This window comes from Anguilla rostrata, chromosome 2 (genome assembly GCF_018555375.3).
Source record: "Anguilla rostrata isolate EN2019 chromosome 2, ASM1855537v3, whole genome shotgun sequence".
NCBI lineage: Eukaryota > Metazoa > Chordata > Actinopteri > Anguilliformes > Anguillidae > Anguilla > Anguilla rostrata.
In genome coordinates, this window is record NC_057934.1 from 69,715,088 (window position 1) to 69,731,796 (window position 16,709).

At 55.9% G+C, this 16,709-nt stretch overlaps 1 protein-coding gene across 1 annotated transcript in view; it reads left to right on the forward strand.

Annotated features, from left to right (window-relative positions):
* Positions 1-16,709, forward strand: part of rptor (regulatory associated protein of MTOR, complex 1) — a 204,191-nt gene that overhangs the window by 60,259 nt on the left and 127,223 nt on the right. The window contains 2 exon segments of the mRNA XM_064324324.1: positions 10,045-10,203; positions 13,590-13,736. Of these exon segments, the coding sequence (XP_064180394.1) occupies positions 10,045-10,203; positions 13,590-13,736 (306 nt within the window).

A 16,709-nucleotide genomic window follows, 5' to 3' on the forward strand; every position in this document is an offset into this window, starting at 1 on the left:
GAGCGTTTTTCTTTTTTTGCCAGGTGTGAATAAACAGCATCCATTTCACCATGTAGCCTATCTGAATCAGGTGTCTGTAGCATTTGGAGTTGTCTGTAGCATTTGGAGTTGTCTGTAGCATTTGGAGTTGTCTGTAGCATTTTGAGGTGTCTGTAGCATTTTGAGGTGTCTGTAGCATTTTGAGGTGTCTGTAGCATTTTGAGGTGTCTGTAGCATTTGGAGGTGTCTGTAGCATTTGGAGGTGTCTGTAGCATTTGGAGGTGTCGGTAGCATTTGGAGGTGTCTGTAGCATTTGGAGGTGTCAGTAGCATTTGGAGGTGTGTCTGTAGCATTTAGAGGTGTCTGTAGCATTTTGAGGTGTGTCTGTAGCATTTGGAGGTGTGTCTGTAGCATTTGGAGGTGTGTCTGTAGCATTTGGAGGTGTGTCTGTAGCACTTTGAGGTGTCTGTAGCATTTGGAGGTGTCGTAGCACTTGGAGTGTGTCTGTAGCATTTGGAGTGTGTCTGTAGCATTTGGAGGTGTCTGTAGCATTTGGAGGTGTGTCTGTAGCATTTGGAGGTGTGTCTGTAGCATTTGGAGGTGTCTGTAGCATTTGGAGGTGTGTCTGTAGCATTTGGAGGTGTGTCTGTAGCATTTGGAGGTGTCTGTAGCATTTGGAGGTGTGTCTGTAGCATTTGGAGGTGTGTCTGTAGCGTTTTTAGGTGTCGGTAGCGTTTGGAGGTGTGTCGGTAGCGTTTGGAGGTGTGTCTGTAGCGTTTTTAGGTGTCGGTAGCGTTTGGAGGTGTGTCTGTAGCATTTGGAGGTGTGTCTGTAGCATTTGGAGGTGTCTGTAGCATTTGGAGGTGTGTCTGTAGCATTTGGAGGTGTGTCTGTAGCATTTTGAGGTGTCTGTCTCCCGTCCTGTGTAGCGTATGAATAACGGGCGAGAGCGAGCTGCAGCCGTGCGCGGGGGGAGGGGGGGCTGGGGGGAGGGGGGGAACGCTGATTAATCGCTCCGTCTCGGTTGGCGTCCTGAGTGATGTTTGCGTCAGGAAACGTGCCAGCTTCTTAAAAAACAATCCCGACTCCGTTAAAAAAAAGTGCCTTGGCTTTTACGCCCCCCCGGGGGGCGAGCCGGCGGCCCGTTTGATTTGATGGTGTCTGCCCGCGTCTTTTCGGGCGTCGAGTTTAACGATCCGTCCCGGCAGCTCCCGGGGAGCGGGCCCGAGGAGGAGGGGAACCGGGACGGGCCCGTCGAGCGCAGCTGGTGCAGCTCTGGCGCCGCCCTCGCCAACCCCGCCGCGCGCCACTCTCGCTGCCGCCCGCGAGCTGGCACGGGCGGGCGGGGCGTTCTGTTTGGAGTGAGTGACACCGCAGGACACGCTCGATTGGCCACGGATCGGCGAAACAGGTGCGTTTCTCGCCTAGGAACCCAAAAGAGTTCTACAATCATTCCGTGGAATCCCAAGCGAAGCGCAGTCAGTGGTAGCCAGGAAGCCAATCGTTTTTTTGTTTTTTTCCCCCTGTAAACAACATAGTTGGCTGGCTGGAGAGCTACTCTAACAAGAGCTATCCACATCCATAACTGGCATCATCACGGTCAAAACAAATTTTAAAATTTTCCCCCAAAAAAATTTGGCTAACTACATTGATCTGCTGATGCTTTATTTGTTTTTTTTTCCCACCGCCTCGTTGAAAGGCCGTTATCTCTGGGGCTCCGGCTGGCGCTGGCGCTGCCGTATCGGAGCGCGGGATCGAACGTTCGCGAGGGTGCGAGCGTGCCCGCGGCGGGAGAGCTGGCTTTGCCGTGACCGATCTGATAACGATGCTGTGGCCGGCAGCAGCTCGCGGTGATATCCTCGTTAAGTACAGTGTCCGTCCAGGGCCTCGGTGATGGAGAAGGGTGATTTATTTTGTAGTGCGCAGATTTGTAAATGACGGGACGAACTGTTCTAAGGCACGAGAAGGCAGCCGCTGAAGGTGTGTGTACCTTGCTGTGCCTGTCCTTAAGTTTTCTTAAAGTGGGAGTCTTGCTCTTGTTCCAGCGTGGCCTGGTGGTCTGTCGGGGTTTTGGGTTCAGGATCCTCCTCCCTGGACATGGAAGGCACCTCCAACCTTTCATGTGCAGGTTTCTGCTCTGGCTTGGAGCAGAGTTTACATTGCCACCGTGAAAGAACTCCTGTGTGTGTGTGTGTGTGTGTGTGTGTGTGTGTGTGTGTGTGTGTGTGTGTGTGTGTGCATATGTGCCTACTTGCCTGTGTGTGTGCGCTGTGTGTGTGCAGTTGTGCCTACTTGTGTGTGTGTGCAGCGTGCGCTGGTGTGCCTGTGTGTGTGCACGTGCGCGTTTGTGCCTGTGTGTGCGACCACGTGTGTGCCTGTGTTTGTGTGTGTGTGTGTGCGTGTGTGCGCGTGTGTGTGCGTGTGCGCGCGTGTGTGCCTGTGTGTGTGTGCACGTGCGCGTTTGTGCCTGTGTGCGTGTGTTACTGTGTGCACGTGCGCGTTTGTGTCTGCGTGTGCGACCACGCGTGTGCCTGTGCCTGTGTGTGTGCACGTGCGCATGTGTGCCTGTGTGTGTGCGCGCGCATGTGTGTGTATACGTGTACGTGTGCGCGCGTGTGCGCGTGTATGCATGTGTGCCTGTGTGTGTGTGCACGTGCGCGTTTGTGTCTGTGTGTGCGACCACGCGTGTGCCTGTGTGTGTGTGTGTGTGTGTACACACTGAATCAGTATACTGCGTTGTTCTCACATTCTCACACAGTTCACACCGCCACTCCGCTGTTTACATAATGTTGTCGCTTAGTCAGAGGAACAGGCACGTCGTCCTGCTGCCACTTAGTCTCAGAGCTGGCTCATTGCTGCACCTGCTGGCTCACCTAGTCAGCTTCCGCTAGGGAGAGGAAGCTGGGGGGGGGGGGGCAAGTCAGTTCAGTCAGTTATGCCATGGTGGAGGTCAGCAGGAAGTGCTTCATATGGGCTTCTTTTTTCTGGCCCAAGCAACGAACTACATAACTACATGCAGTTCAGTGGGCCCAAGGCCTACGCCAGGGCTATTGTGAGGTCACAGAAGGGGGAGGTGCTCAACCGCTTCCACTTGCCTTCAGAGATTCTGCCGTTAGGTAATGTGTGTCATTGGGTGAGCAGGTTTCTGGAACCCGGTTGCTGTGAAAGTGTCGGTCCGTTAATTGAAATCACGGTGGAAAGTAAGGCTCAAGGCAAGTACAACACCGCACACGCTTAGTGAGTCGGCTGCAGGGGTCGTTCTGTCCTGGCGGGGTGCGGTCACCGCGGTTCGCCGTGGAAACCAGGGCTTCCCAGAGCGCACAGCGGGCGAAGCGATGATTGGCGCTGAGGCTCGGCGGGCTCAGGGCTGGTGGCGAGCCCGATGTGGGGGTCCTGCGTGCGCAGTCCCAGCCGCACGTGGGCGTGGGGCACGCCGGCGCGCCCTGCGCGGCCGAAAACGCGCGCGGCGCGAGCGCAGACGCCGTCCCCGCTTCCTGTCCGCGCCAGCTCTTCCCTCGCACCCGCGCTGATGTCAGAGAGAGAGAGAGGGGTCCAGGTGTGTCATCATCGCCAGCCCAATTACTCCAGTGCCCGTGTGCAGGAGAGCACTTCAGCCCGGAGCGGAGGCCGCAGCCAATAGGCTGCGAGGTCCTGGCCCGCTCTCGCTGTTGCCACGGCAGCGCAGCTGAGCCTGTCGAGGGCCACACGGGGGGGGTAGAGTCTGTCTCCGCCTCGGGAAGCCGGGGGTCTTTAAAAGGGCGTGGGACGCGCTGGCGAGAACAAGCGCTGGTGCGCCCCCACCTGTGCCCGATCCCCGGCCCCGCCCTCAGCCCCGCCACGAACCCCGCCCCCCAGCCCCGCCCCGAGACTTTGGATGGACGCTCTGCGCATGGTGGTGTGCCCACACGCACGACCAGCAACAGTGCACTATGGACGTCAGCCACTAGTGTGACACCTACCTACCTGCCATCCAACACAGTGCACTATGGACAGTCATCCCTGCTCAAGGCTTCCTGAAAGGGGGGGGCTCTCATTTCTCTCTTCCATGTACTGTAGCTGCAATTAAGATGAGAAGAAGCTCAAATTGGCTGAAAATTTGCCAGACTGTCTCCACCAGGGCCGGTATAGCGGTGTCTGTTTATGGACTCTTTATTTAGTCTGAGCTGCTATGGAATGTAAGCATATTTGTGCACACCCTGACATATGTAGAATTCACACCTCCCCCCCCGACCCAAAATAACAAGTGTTCTGAACGTGGAGGACACCCACTCTCAGTGTTGTTTTCCAGGCATATTTATGGTTCAGCACCAGGCACGGTGTATGAAAACAGAGGAAATGATTCACTCTGCGCTTTGCGGTTTTCATTCCCGATCAGCTTTGAAACGCGTTTCACAGGGCGACTGCGCGGAACTCGACTTGGTGTGCTCTGCCACCAGAAACGACCTGGCAGGCAGGCCTTCCGGAACGCCCCTCTCTGATTGGCAGGCAGCCCTTCCGGAACGCAGGCCTCTGGGCTCCGCTTCACGCGCTCGTGCTGAAGCTAGCTAGCTAGCTGGCGCTGTTTGTTTACTCTGCAGCTGAGGCCGTTTACTGAGTCGGCGACGCGGCGTCCGCAGGTTCTCAGTTTTAACGGCCGTTACGACCGGCAACGGACGCTTGTGCCTAAAATGCTAAAAAAAATTTTTGGATGGGTATGAATTTCAGGCAGCATATGGTAAAAATATCATATTTGTGATTGAAATTGGTGGCGCAGTATATGTTCAGTATTGAGTCTTGCTCCAGCGCAGGCTCCTCCTCTGTAGCGCGAGATTCTAAATGGAGTTTCTCGTGTAATCTGGGGTTTTAGCGAGCGGGCCGGAGTGCTAGCGCTGGCGCTGAGGCTTTCTTGGCTCTGGCGCTGACGCTCGCAGGCGCGGTGCTCGGCGAGATGGATTTGGGATTTTGTCTGAAGCGGTAAATCTGCGCGCTCAGCCCCCCCCCCCCCGGCGCGGATTACTCCGTCCCTGAGTTCGCTGTTAAAACGGTGGCGGCGGCGGCAGCGGCGGCTTTGTTTTCCCGCTCTGTAGCCGGGGGACGCCGCTATTCTGGGACGGGGGGGGGGGACGGTAGGTCACCCCAAACCCGTGAGAGAACCAGGAGTGTGTGCATTTAATGTGACTGCACCCCTCCCTGCTACAGGCCTGGCTGGTCTGTTGCTTAGTGCTGGGGAGGGAGTGGGAGGGGGGTATGACTGCACCCCTCCCTGCTACAGGTCTGGCAGATCTGATGCTTAGTGCTGGGGAGGGAGGGAGGGGGTTTCACTCTGCACCCCTCCCTGCTACAGGCCTGGCAGTGCTGTTGCTCAGTGCTGGGGGGGGGGGGGGTGTGACTCTGTACCCCTCGCTGCTACAGGCCTGGCAGTGCTGTTGCTGAGTGCTGGGGAGGGAGGGAAGGAGGGAGGGGGTATGATTCTGTACCCCTCCCTGCTACAGGTCTGGCAGATCTGATGCTTAGTGCTGGGGAGGGAGGGGGGGAGGGGGTTTCACTCTGCACCCCTCCCTGCTACAGGCCTGGCAGTGCTGTTGCTGTGTGCTGGGGGGGAGGGGGGGATGGCGTATGACTCTGTACCCCTCTCTGCTACAGGCCTGGCAGTGCTGTTGCTGTGTGCTGTGTCTGTGTTCCTGTTCTCTCGCTCTCTTCCATTATTCAAACCCACATGAGCAAAAAAAATAAATAAACTCAATGCACTTCCCTTCACCTTGAGCTCCTGCCCAGTTTTTGTGGGAGAATCGTGAGCTTGCTGAGAGGCGCTACGGAAGGGGACCGGCACCTGAGGCCTCCCACAACGCCTGCGTCTTTCAGGCTCGTGTGGGAGTTGTTTTTCTTTTTGAGGGAAGGATAAAGCGTTACATTCGGTCCATTACTCATGTTTTTGGTTTTTTTGTTTTCTTTCTTTTTTCTCTCCCAAACTTTGAATTGGAGGTTCAGTACATTTCTGGTGGTTTGGTGAAGAAACTTTCCGGTGATCAGCGGTGGTTTAGTGAGGAGCGTGCGCTGATTGTTATTGGGGATGTGGGAGGAGTGGATGTGTTCTTGTTGTGGGGGCAGGCCAGGTTCCCCCGGGAGAGAGGTGTTTGAGTTTGAGTCTGTCGGTCGGTCCTTTCCCTCCATTGGACGGGACGGGACGGGGCGGGACGGGACGGGACGGGGCGGGACGGGGCGGGACGGGACGGGACGGGGCGGACGGGCGGACGGGGCGGGACGGGACGGGACGGGGCGGGACGGGACGGGACGGGACGGGGGTCCAGGGAAGCAGTCACGCTGCCGGGCTGCTGGGCCCCATCACGGTGCGATGGGAGCGTCCTGGGAAAGCGCGAAACGACGTGGCTGGAGCATGGGACTGCGGTGCAGAAGGGGGGCGGGGCTTTGTGTACTTCTCATTGGCTGGCCATTGAGGGGAAGGGGCGGGGTTATCCGGACGGCTCCCTGAAAGGGCTTCTTTTTTTTTTTTTGCGGCCATTTTGTAACACAGCTTTTTGATTGGAATCTGGGAGTCCGAGCTGTGATGGGAAAGACAGGACTGCACTTTTGGGGGGGGGGGGGGGGCTGTGCGGTAAATGTCGGGGCGGACACCTGAGAGTGGGGGTCAGCTGAGAGCAGGCCGGTGGATTTCGGGGGTCCCGCGCTGCCGCTGTACGCACACCCAGCTCTATCCCACACAATAAAAGCGGACAGATTTCGTTTCGTTTTTCAGTGATATTTAGCCGTATGTCCGGTACAGCATGAGGTACGAGTAGCTGGCTAATCAGTTGATTCATAGCTGTGAGGACACTGACTAAATCACTTTGGGAATGTTAACATGCAGAAGGGAGAAACTACGAAACGCTGGAGGGTCTGACATAATGATGAACGATTTTTTACAACGCGACGTCAATGCCAGCCTGGCGGAGAGCAGCTCTTATCTGTTGGGTTTGCCATTATGAGCTGGTAGCAGACTCGAGCATGACTTTATCTCAGGCTGAGCATCCAGAGAGAGAGAGGGAGAGGGAGAGGGAGAGGGAGGGGGAGAGGGAGGGGGGAAGGATGAAGGGGTGGAGGGAGGAGAGGGGGATGGGTGCGGGCAGGTCCTTGCCCTGGCTGTGTGTATGCATGTATGCAGTGATACAGCAGCCTGTACGGCTTCAGCCAGGCTTAGTGGGATGCAGGGGCTCCCCCTGCAGGTCTGTGTGTGTAAGTGCACTGCTGTGGCGTTGCAGTGCTTATCCTTGTCACAGACGCAAGCCCTCCAGCTTCAAACCACTGCAACTCAACCTTGTGGTTAATTTAAATCTCTCACTGTCTTCCCCTTTAGAGAGGACAATAACTGCTTTCCTTAAATACCAGTTCATAACGCCTTCGAAGGCCTGTCTACATACGGTCAGTTGCATCGCGATGGCACAGAGTGAAAGGGTGCTCGGCTTGCTTTTAGGAAACGTATCTTCCATTTTTGCGTAGAACTGCAGCCGTTATAACACTGAACCTAATGCTATATGTGCATGTAATAAATAACTGGTTTAGTCCATGCCTGCGAGGTAAACTGTGTTGCCCACATGGATGGTTTTGCACAATTGCTGTGGACAAATAATTGATCTCTTATGATGAGGAGATGGGACAAGCGGGAGAGACAGCAGTGCACTGTGGGAAGGGTGCCGTCCGGGTGCGGCCGCTTCGCGCTCGCGGCGACGGCTGGAGGTTCGTTGTGAAACGAGTCCTCTCTCGCACTCTGCGCAGTTCCTGGTTTTCGTCCTTGCACCGCCGCGTCTTCCGTTCCTTAGAGTCTGAGGCCCACCTCCGCTGGAGTGATGCCCTTTCTTTCCCGGGGCTGGATGCTAACGTCCTCAGCGCCAGCTTGTCGCTCTTTTTTTTTGTTGCTGTGACGAATGGTGCGAAGCGTACATGGCCGCCGTTTCCTGTTTCCTGTCAGTGCGCTGGCGAGAAGCGGAGAGATCAATGAGCCGGGAATTGGGGATTGATTTTCATACCGGAACACAAGCGCAGACGAGGAGGCTTGACCTCCGCTAGTGCTTTCCACTCTCCCCCCCCCCCCCCCCCACCCCCCCTCATCTATGAGCACTCAGTACAATGTGTTTATGAATGAAATTGGTTTAGTAAAAATACAATTTCCCTTTAAGTGCCTTCTCAATTTGGCCCTGACACTGGCTCAGCTTCAGACCCTTAGTGGTGGGGGTGTTCTCATTTCCCATTTACAGTCCTCTTCACTGGAGAGGCCCAAAGTGAGTCGAGAGTGAGCTGGCTGTGTTCGGCGCCGGAGGCTACGCGGGCGGAGTCAGGGCCCGTATCTGCGTCTGTGCTTAAAGCGCGGCTCGCTGCGGCGTCGTTACGACCCCCTGTGTGTGAGGAAAAAAAACGAGGAAAGATAAAAACAAAAAAATGAGTCCTAAAAGCCGGATTAATAAGGGTAGCCCAGTTCCCTGCGTTTGGGCTCATCACGCTCCGGTTTAGTTTGGGGAACGCGGAGGACCTGGGCGAAGGAGACCGCAGCGACCCCGCCCGCTCCGGGGTAAGGCGACTCTGGCATGCCCCCCCCCCCCCCCCCCGGGGGTCTGAAAGCTCCACTAATCGGGCCCGCCCCCGCCCGGCACACGGCATACCTGTCCCGTCGTGGGATTTTCCTGAGGATTATCCAGGTGGTTGAATGGCGGCCAGCCCTGGTCCCGTGACAAGTGGGACATCGGGGAGATGATCCGCAGGGCGAGGGGGGGGGGGGTCAGTTTCACACACATCTGCTCCCCCCCCCCCCCCCCCCACCTACCGTCAACCGCGTCCCCCATACCGCCACGGCTCGCTTCTGTGTGGGCGGCCCGTCGCTCTCTCCCATGCCATAACGGAGACGCTCGAGTTGCCCTTCTCTGAGCTCTGTTGACGAGTACAGATTTGTGACTGTTGTCCAATGCGTTTACTTGGCAAAAAAAAAATCTTATTCTTATCTTAAAGTTGTAGTTCTCTTTGTGAAACCCTAAGAAGCGATGGGGTGGCGGGGGGGGGGCAGTGAAAGGTGTGGCGGGTGACTGACAGGCTGAGTGGATTGGTACCGTAGTAGAGAGGAGCGCTCTGGACAGGCTGGCTTCCCCAGCCCCCCATTAAATAAATGAGTGCGTTGCGGGGTCACATCACCCAATCCCCTCTCTGCTTTCACGGACGCGTACGCTCGAGGCGTAAAGGTCCCTTTTGTCCACGGAGAGACACCGTCCGTTTATCGTAGTTTTCTCCGCGCGCTCCGGGCCTGTGACCCTCAGCTCGGTGTAATGGCCGCCGTCTCTGAGCCGGCGCCAGGACGGTTCGTTTGCATTTTTTTTTGTCTTTAATTTTTTGCGAGGAGAGAAAACAAGGCATTCGAACGGCTCAATTAGGCACAGATGGCGATTTGCTGCAGGGCGCAGCGTCTGCGGGAGGAGGCAGATTAAAACAGAGCACGCGCACCAAAGATGGAAAGTTTTGCGCGGAGTTGTCGGAATTTGGTGCATTAGCGATGCAGCTTTTCCCTTGGGGAAAAAACGGGTTGAGCCTTCATATGTGAAAAACCTTTTGCGAGTTTTTTTATTTTTTATTCGTTGCGCTTCAGAATACGTGCTTCCGTCTGCTCCTGATCTGTTTATTGAAAAAAGGGGAATAGCAGGTTGATTTCTGCCTGACACTTGATTAAATTGTGTGGGTTTATGGAGATGATGTGCTCGAATGTGCCGCTCCCCTGGTATTACTTTGTTTAACAACCAAGTAATGATCTGTAAACTAACTCTCTCTCTCTCCCGCTCTCCCTCTCTTCTCCCTCTCCCTCTCTTCTCTCTCTCTATCTCTCCTTCTCTTCTCTCTCCCTCTCTCTCCCTGTCACTCCTTCTCAATCTCTCCCCCTCTCTCCTTTCTCTCCCTCTCTCTTTCTCTTTATCTCTCCCTCTCTTCTCTATCTCCCTCTCCCCATTCCTCTCCCCCTCTCCCTCTCCCCCTCTCTCTCTTCCCTCTCCCCTCCTCTCTCCCCCCCCCTCCCTCTCTCTTCCTATCTCTCCCTATCTCTCCCCCCTCCCCCCCCAGGCGCGCTACAAGCAGAGCCTGGACCCCACGGTGGACGAGGTGAAGAAGCTCTGCACCTCTCTGCGGCGCAACGCTAAGGAGGAGCGGGTCCTGTTCCACTACAACGGGCACGGCGTCCCCCGGCCCACCGTCAACGGGGAGATCTGGGTCTTCAACAAGGTCGGGACCAGACGCGCAGCGCGTGTGTGTGTGTGTGTGTGTGTGTGAGTGTGCATGTGTGTCTGTGTGTGTGTGGTGTGTTGTGTTGTGTTGTGTTGTGTTGTGTGTGTGTTTGTGTGTGTGTGGTGTGTGTGTGTGTGTGTGTGTGTGTGTGTGTGTGTGTGTGGTGTGTGTGATGTGAGCGTGTGTGCGTGTGTGCGTGTGTGCGTGTGTGCGTGTGTGCGTGTGTGCGTGTGCGCGAGTGCGCGTGTGCGCGTGTGCGCGTGTGTGTGTGTGTGCCGTAACACACAGCCTGTGTGCACACTGTATTCTGATGGTGCTGATCAGTGCTGGGCATTGGGAGGCTGATGGTGGGGCCTGTAGACTTCCTCAGTGAATGAGACGCTGAAACACAAGGGCTGAATATCTGAGCTCAGCATGCTGCTCGGCTGTGTAAACCAGCAGCCTGGTCACGCACCTGTTGCACCGTCCTACAGAGAATTGCGCTTCCCTGTCAGAGCAGATGCTGTTACACCAGCAGCCCTCGGTTTTTGTAAAGCGCCCCCTGGGGACTGGGAGGGTAAACAGCAGCCTGACACGCGTCTCTCCCTCTGCCTGTGTCTCCGGCAGTCCCCTCTGCCCAGAGCGTGAGCGCGTGAGCCGTCCCACCTGCTCCCTTAATCCATCACACAGACACTCGCCCAAATCGGCCTGCTCCCATTTCCACGCCCCCGCCCCCCGGCACCAATAGCCCCTATCCTCCCTCCTGTGTGTGTGGGGCTTTATCCTCTCTCTCTCTCCCTCTCTCTCTCACACTCTCTCTCTATCTCTATCTGTCTGTCTTTCTTTCTCTTACACTCTCTCTCTCTCTCTCTCCCTCTCCCCTCCCCCTCTCTCTCTCTCTCTCCACTCTCTCTCTCTCTCTCTCTCTCTCTCTCTCTCTCTCTCTCTCTCTCTGTCTCTTCACACACTCTCTATCTGTCTGTCTTTCTTCTTCACTCTCTCTCGCTTCTCTCTCCCACACTCTCCTCCTCTCCCTCACTCCCCCCCCCCGCTCTCTCCTTCCTCACCTCTTTCGTCTGTCTTTCTTTCTCTTACACTCTCTCTCTCCCTCTGTCTCTGTCTCTCTCTCTCTCACACTCTCTATCTGTCTGTCTTTCTTTCTCTTACACTCTCTCTCTCACACACTCTCTATCTGTCTGTCTTTCTTTCTCTTACACTCTCTCTCTCTCTCTCTCTCCCTCTGTCTCTGTCTCTCCCTCTCTCTCTCTCTCTCTCTCTATCTCTCACTCTCTATCTGTCTGTCTTTCTTTCTCTTACACTCTCTCTCTCTCTCTCTCTCTCTATATATATCTGTCTGTCTTTCTTTCTCTTACACTCTCTCTCTCTCTATCTCTTTCTTTTTCTTACACACTCTGTCTTGCTCTCTCTATTACACACGCTCTCTCTTGGTCTCTCTCCCTCTTACTCTCTGTCTCTCTCCCTCCCTTTCTCCCCCCCTCTCTCTCCTCCCTCTCCTCTCCCTCTCCCTCTCTCCCTCCCCCTCCCTCCCCCCCCCCCTCTCTCTCGTACCAGCGGGTCCCGTCTCCCGCCCCTCCCAGCCTGAGTCTTGCGACTCTTGTTTGTGAAGTATAATCCATTCGGGCCATAAGATCGTGAGGATTCCTAATCAATGAAGTGAATAATCTGTGATTCAGGCTCTTTTTCGGTAAATACCTCCCCCCCCCCTGTTGGGGAAAGGGGGGGGGGTGGCTGGAGCAGGGGGTGGGGGGGTTGAGGGACTGGCACCACCACCGCTCGAGACATCCTCCGCCGCGGCGCGGCTTGCTAACGAAGCTAGCAGACGAGGCAGGTGCGGGCCGAGCGGGCGCGCCGTCCGCCGCTGGGCCGCTAAAGGAAGTAGCGAGCGCGCGCCGTGTACGCTGTCGGCCGCGCGGCCTGCACCTGTGCCGCCGCCGCCTGCCGCATCGCTCCCGCGCTCCTCAGGAGGGGGGGGGGGCGCTCACGGGAGGGAACACGCTGTCCTGCTCTTTAATGGCTCCGGCGGGTCGCCCGCTGCAGGGGCGTAGCGGCCTGTGATTTAGCCTAGCTTAGCGTAGCGCGCCCGTGCGTTATGGGACGCACAGGAGGGCGGGCGGGGAGGGGGGGGGTCTGAGAGGAGAGACAGGGCGTGCTTATGGAAATGGAAAAACAAGGAGTGCCTGCTCGGACATAGATGCTGTACGTACAGTGCCGTGAAAAGTGTGTTCCTCCTTTTTGATTTCCTATTATTGCATATTATTATTGCCTTATTGCATATTTATCACAATGAGCGGTTTCAAAGGGAAACTGAGTAAGCACCAAACACATTAAAAAAATTATTTCATCTATTTAATGAAAGAATGTATCAAACGCTAATATCCCCCGTGTGTAAAAGTAATTGCCCCCTTAGTTACTCAATCAACCAATTAACCAAATTAATTTCATAATTACATTAAACTGATTGAACCTAGCCAGGCTTGATAATGTTCAGTGGACAGAGAGAGAGAGCCAAAAGTGGAACTTTTTGGACGACACCAGTCCTATGATGTTTGGTGTAAAGTAAATACAGCTTTTCACAGAAAGAACATCATGCCAACAGTCAAACATGGCGGTGGCAGTGTCATGGTGTTGGGGATGCTTTGCCGCCTTGTGACCTGGATGACTTTCCATTATCGAACAAGCCATGAATTCTGCTCCGTGCCAGAAAATTCTTAAGGAGAATGTCCGGTCGTCTGTCCGTGAGCTGACGACATTTTTCATCAAATTAAAACATTTTTTTTTGTGTCTGCTCATGTTTGCTTCGATATTACGTTTTTGTCTAAAGATCTGAGACCGTTCAGTGTGCCAGATGTGCAATAATAGAGGAAATCAGGAACACAGGGAGGGGGAACACCTTTTTTTGCGGCACTGTACCTACATTGAAGATAAATGCACACATACATACAGGGAAACACACGTGGCTCATATTTCACATAGCACGTGTTAATTATTAATGAAAGTGTTAAGTGCATTCTGCAAGGTTACAGAAGCAGGGGATGTGAACTTTTGGGCGCTGGACCATTTCCTTCACCCCCCCCCCCCCCCCAGGCCACACTTTCCTATTTCAGACCTCATCATGCCTCTCTGAACACCGGAATAGAGCCACTGAACGAGCGTGTCCAGCACGGAATGCGAAATTAGGCAGGCTGAATGGTGGTTGGATTGTGCCCATTCGAAAGGTGACAGTGGGCAATTAGTCCTGTGGCACTGTAGAGAAATACTGCTTCATTACCCACACTGCCTTTCTGGCCCCTTGGCTTTTTCTCTGTTTGCCAAAAAAAGAAAAAGAAAATGGCGGTTTAATTTCGTTTGATGACCTCATCGCCCCGGTCGCCTTTCCGTTGCAGAACTACACGCAGTACATCCCGCTGTCCATCTACGACCTGCAGACCTGGATGGGCAGCCCCTCCATCTTCGTCTACGACTGCTCCAACGCCGGCATCATCGTCAAGTCCTTCAAGCAGTTCGCCCTGCAGCGGGAGCAGGAGCTGGAGGTGGGTGTGCCCGGGGAGGGGGGGAGGGGGTGGGGCTTTGATGTGAGGGTCGGTGTGGCCGAGGGGAGGCAGGGGGGTGGTGGGGGGGGGAGCTGCGGGAGGATTGATGATCAGAGGGTGCACCCTCGCGTTTCTTTAACCCCCCCATCCCGTCTCATAGATATTCCGCTCAGGCGCTCTCTCACTCAGGGGGTCGCAATCAGCATCTGCGGCGGGGTAGCGCATGCCGCGGGGCACGGGCGGCCCTCACCCCCCCCACCCCCCCCCCACCCCCCCCTTCAATTGAGCCCAGGCAGCCAGTGGTCCCCCCTACCCCACCCCGCCCCCATCTCGGGCGGGCGCCTGGGGGGGGGGGGGTTGGGGGTGGGGGCGGCAGGGTCAGCGATCCCCGCGCTCAGGCCCGTGTTCCCATTGGCTGGTCTCACTTCCTGCGCGCGGCGGGGCCTTCGCCGGCGGTCGATGGCGGGTGAATCGTAAAGCGCGCGGTCAGGGGCGCGGGATTGGCTTCAACCGCTCCGCCGCGCCGCGCCACGCCGATACTGCGGGGCGGGGGCCTCCCTCCCTCCCCCCCGCCCCCCCCCCCCCGGACCAGCGGAGGGGGCAGAACGAGGATCACCCCCCGGGGGGTTTATTTACTCACTTCAGCCTCTCAATTATTTTTGTTTTTTTTAACGTAACTCGCAGCTTTTTTTATTTTAATTTTTTTCAATCGGGCTAGTTTCTATAACGATCTGCGCGCTGGTGGGGTTCAGTGTGTGCGTGCATGTGTGTGTGTGTGTGTGTGTTTGTGAGTGTGCGTGTGCGTGTGCGTGTGTGTGGTGTGCGTGTGCGTGTGCGTGTGCGAGTGTGCGTGTGTGTGTGCGTGTCCGTGTGTGTGTGTGAGTCTGTGCGTGTGTGTGTGTGTGTGTGTGTGCGTGCATGTGTGTGTGTGCGTGTGTGTGTGTGTGTGTGTGTGTGCAGTGTGTGTGTGTGTGTGTGTGTGTGTGTCTGTGTGAGTGTGTGAGTGTGTGAGTGTGTGTGTGTGCTGTGTGTGTGTGTGTGTGGTGTGTGTGTGTGTGTGTGTGCGTGATGTGTGTGTGTGTGTGTGTGTCAGTGTGTGTCCAGCTTGAGTGTGTGAGTGCGTGTGAGTGTGTGTGAGTGTGTGTGTGCGTGTGCGTGTGCGTGCGTGCGTGTGTGTGTGTGCGTGCGTGTGCGTGTGCGTGCGTGCGTGTGTGTGAAATCAGTCTGCGTGCCGTGCTTGCATACAGCATGGGCAGCTGCCGCAGGATGAATAAGTAATGTGCTTTCGCTTTGCTTTGGATTTCCCCCGCATTCTATTTTTTTTCTCGTGGCATCTCCTGTGAATTTTTAAACAACCCCCAGCTCCCCCCCCCCCCTACACTTCTCGCCCGCTTAAATTATTCATGTGAAAGTTTTAAACTGTAGTAGATTATCTGGAAAAGCAGGAGTAAGAAAGTGTCTCTTCTCTCTGGCTCAAAGCTTCTGCTCCCCCAAAGCCTGTTCGTCACAGCACGGGCTGCTTCTGGGGAGGGACAGTGTGGCCCTTTCTCTTCCTTTTATTGTCTGGTTTCAAAAAAAATAAAAAATTAATAAATAAATGAAATAAAATGAAATAGAAAATAAAGCAGCAGCAGGGCTGAGAAGGGGGGGGGGTGAGGGATGGTGTGTGTGCGCCCTGGAGAAGCGGAACGATGTTGCCGTGTTCCCCACACGTACATCAATCACAGCCCGGGGCCTGTGAGAGCGCAGCCAGGGCAGGGCGGGGGGGCGCTCCTTTATCTGGGACGGGCGTGCGGATTTAATTGCGTGTGCTGGTGCCGCTCCGGGCCGCCGTCTCCCAGAAATCCTGCGGAGTGGGAACACCCCGGAGGGGCTTCTTAAAAACCGTCCTCCCCGCTGCCCGGTTCTGCCGGTAATTGCGGCCAGAAGGGCTGACTGTGTTCAGCGGGGCGGTCCCGCGCTGGGGAGGGGGGGGGGGTCGGTTTCACACACATCTTCTTTTAAGGGGCCTTAAGGATGGGTGTGCTCGGCTCGGCTCGAGCTCCCACGCCCGGGTCATCCAGACACGCCCCTGCCCCCCCCCCCCCCCCAGACACGCCGTGTTCCAAGCGGCTGCTCGTCCGCACAGCTCTTTTTAGCTCCTCTCGCCCAGCGGAGGCAGAACCCTGGCTTTCCTCACGAGGTGAGAGAGGAACCCCGCTGTGCGGTGGCCTCCTCCTCCTCCTCCTCTTCCTGCTCCTCCTCCTCCTCCTCCTCCTTCTCCTCCACCTCCTCCACCTCCTCCTCCTCCCCGGCGCGGAGCGGGGAACGCACTGGCCTCCTCCTGCTGCTCCTCCTCCTCTTCCTCTTCCTGCTCCTCCTCCTCCCCCTCCTCCTCCCCCCCCCCCCACGCGGAGCAGGGAACTCCGGAGCCGTATTAAAGATGCAGGAGTACGGGGAGTTCCCTCCTCGCTGCCGCAGTGTGGGCGTGGCGGGGAGCCTTGCGTAACCCTGACAGGCCTCAATGCACACACACACACATACACACACACACACACTCTCACACACACACACACACACACCCTGCCTCTAGACACACACCCTGACACCTCATCAGCCTGCTGCCTCTGCGCTTTCATCTTCTCCCCTGTGTGTGTGTGCGCATCTGCGTGTTTGTGAGTGCGCGTGTGTGTGTGCATCTGTGCATTTGTGAGTGCGTGTGTGTGTGTTAGTATGGCTGCCTGTCTGTTTGTTTCCATGTCAGTGCATGCACATGCCTGTGTGTGTGTGTGTGTGTGTGTGTGTGTGTGCATCTGTGTGTGTGTGTGTCTGTGTTAGTATGTCTGCCTGTCTGTTTGTTTCCATGTCAGTGCATGCACATGCCTGTGTGTGTGTGTGTGTGTGTGTGTTAGCGCTCCTCTGTACTCTGGTATCAGAAGTGCTGATCCCTGTGATGTGATAGGTCAGGCCTGCAGTGCGCTGGAGCGCTGGTCG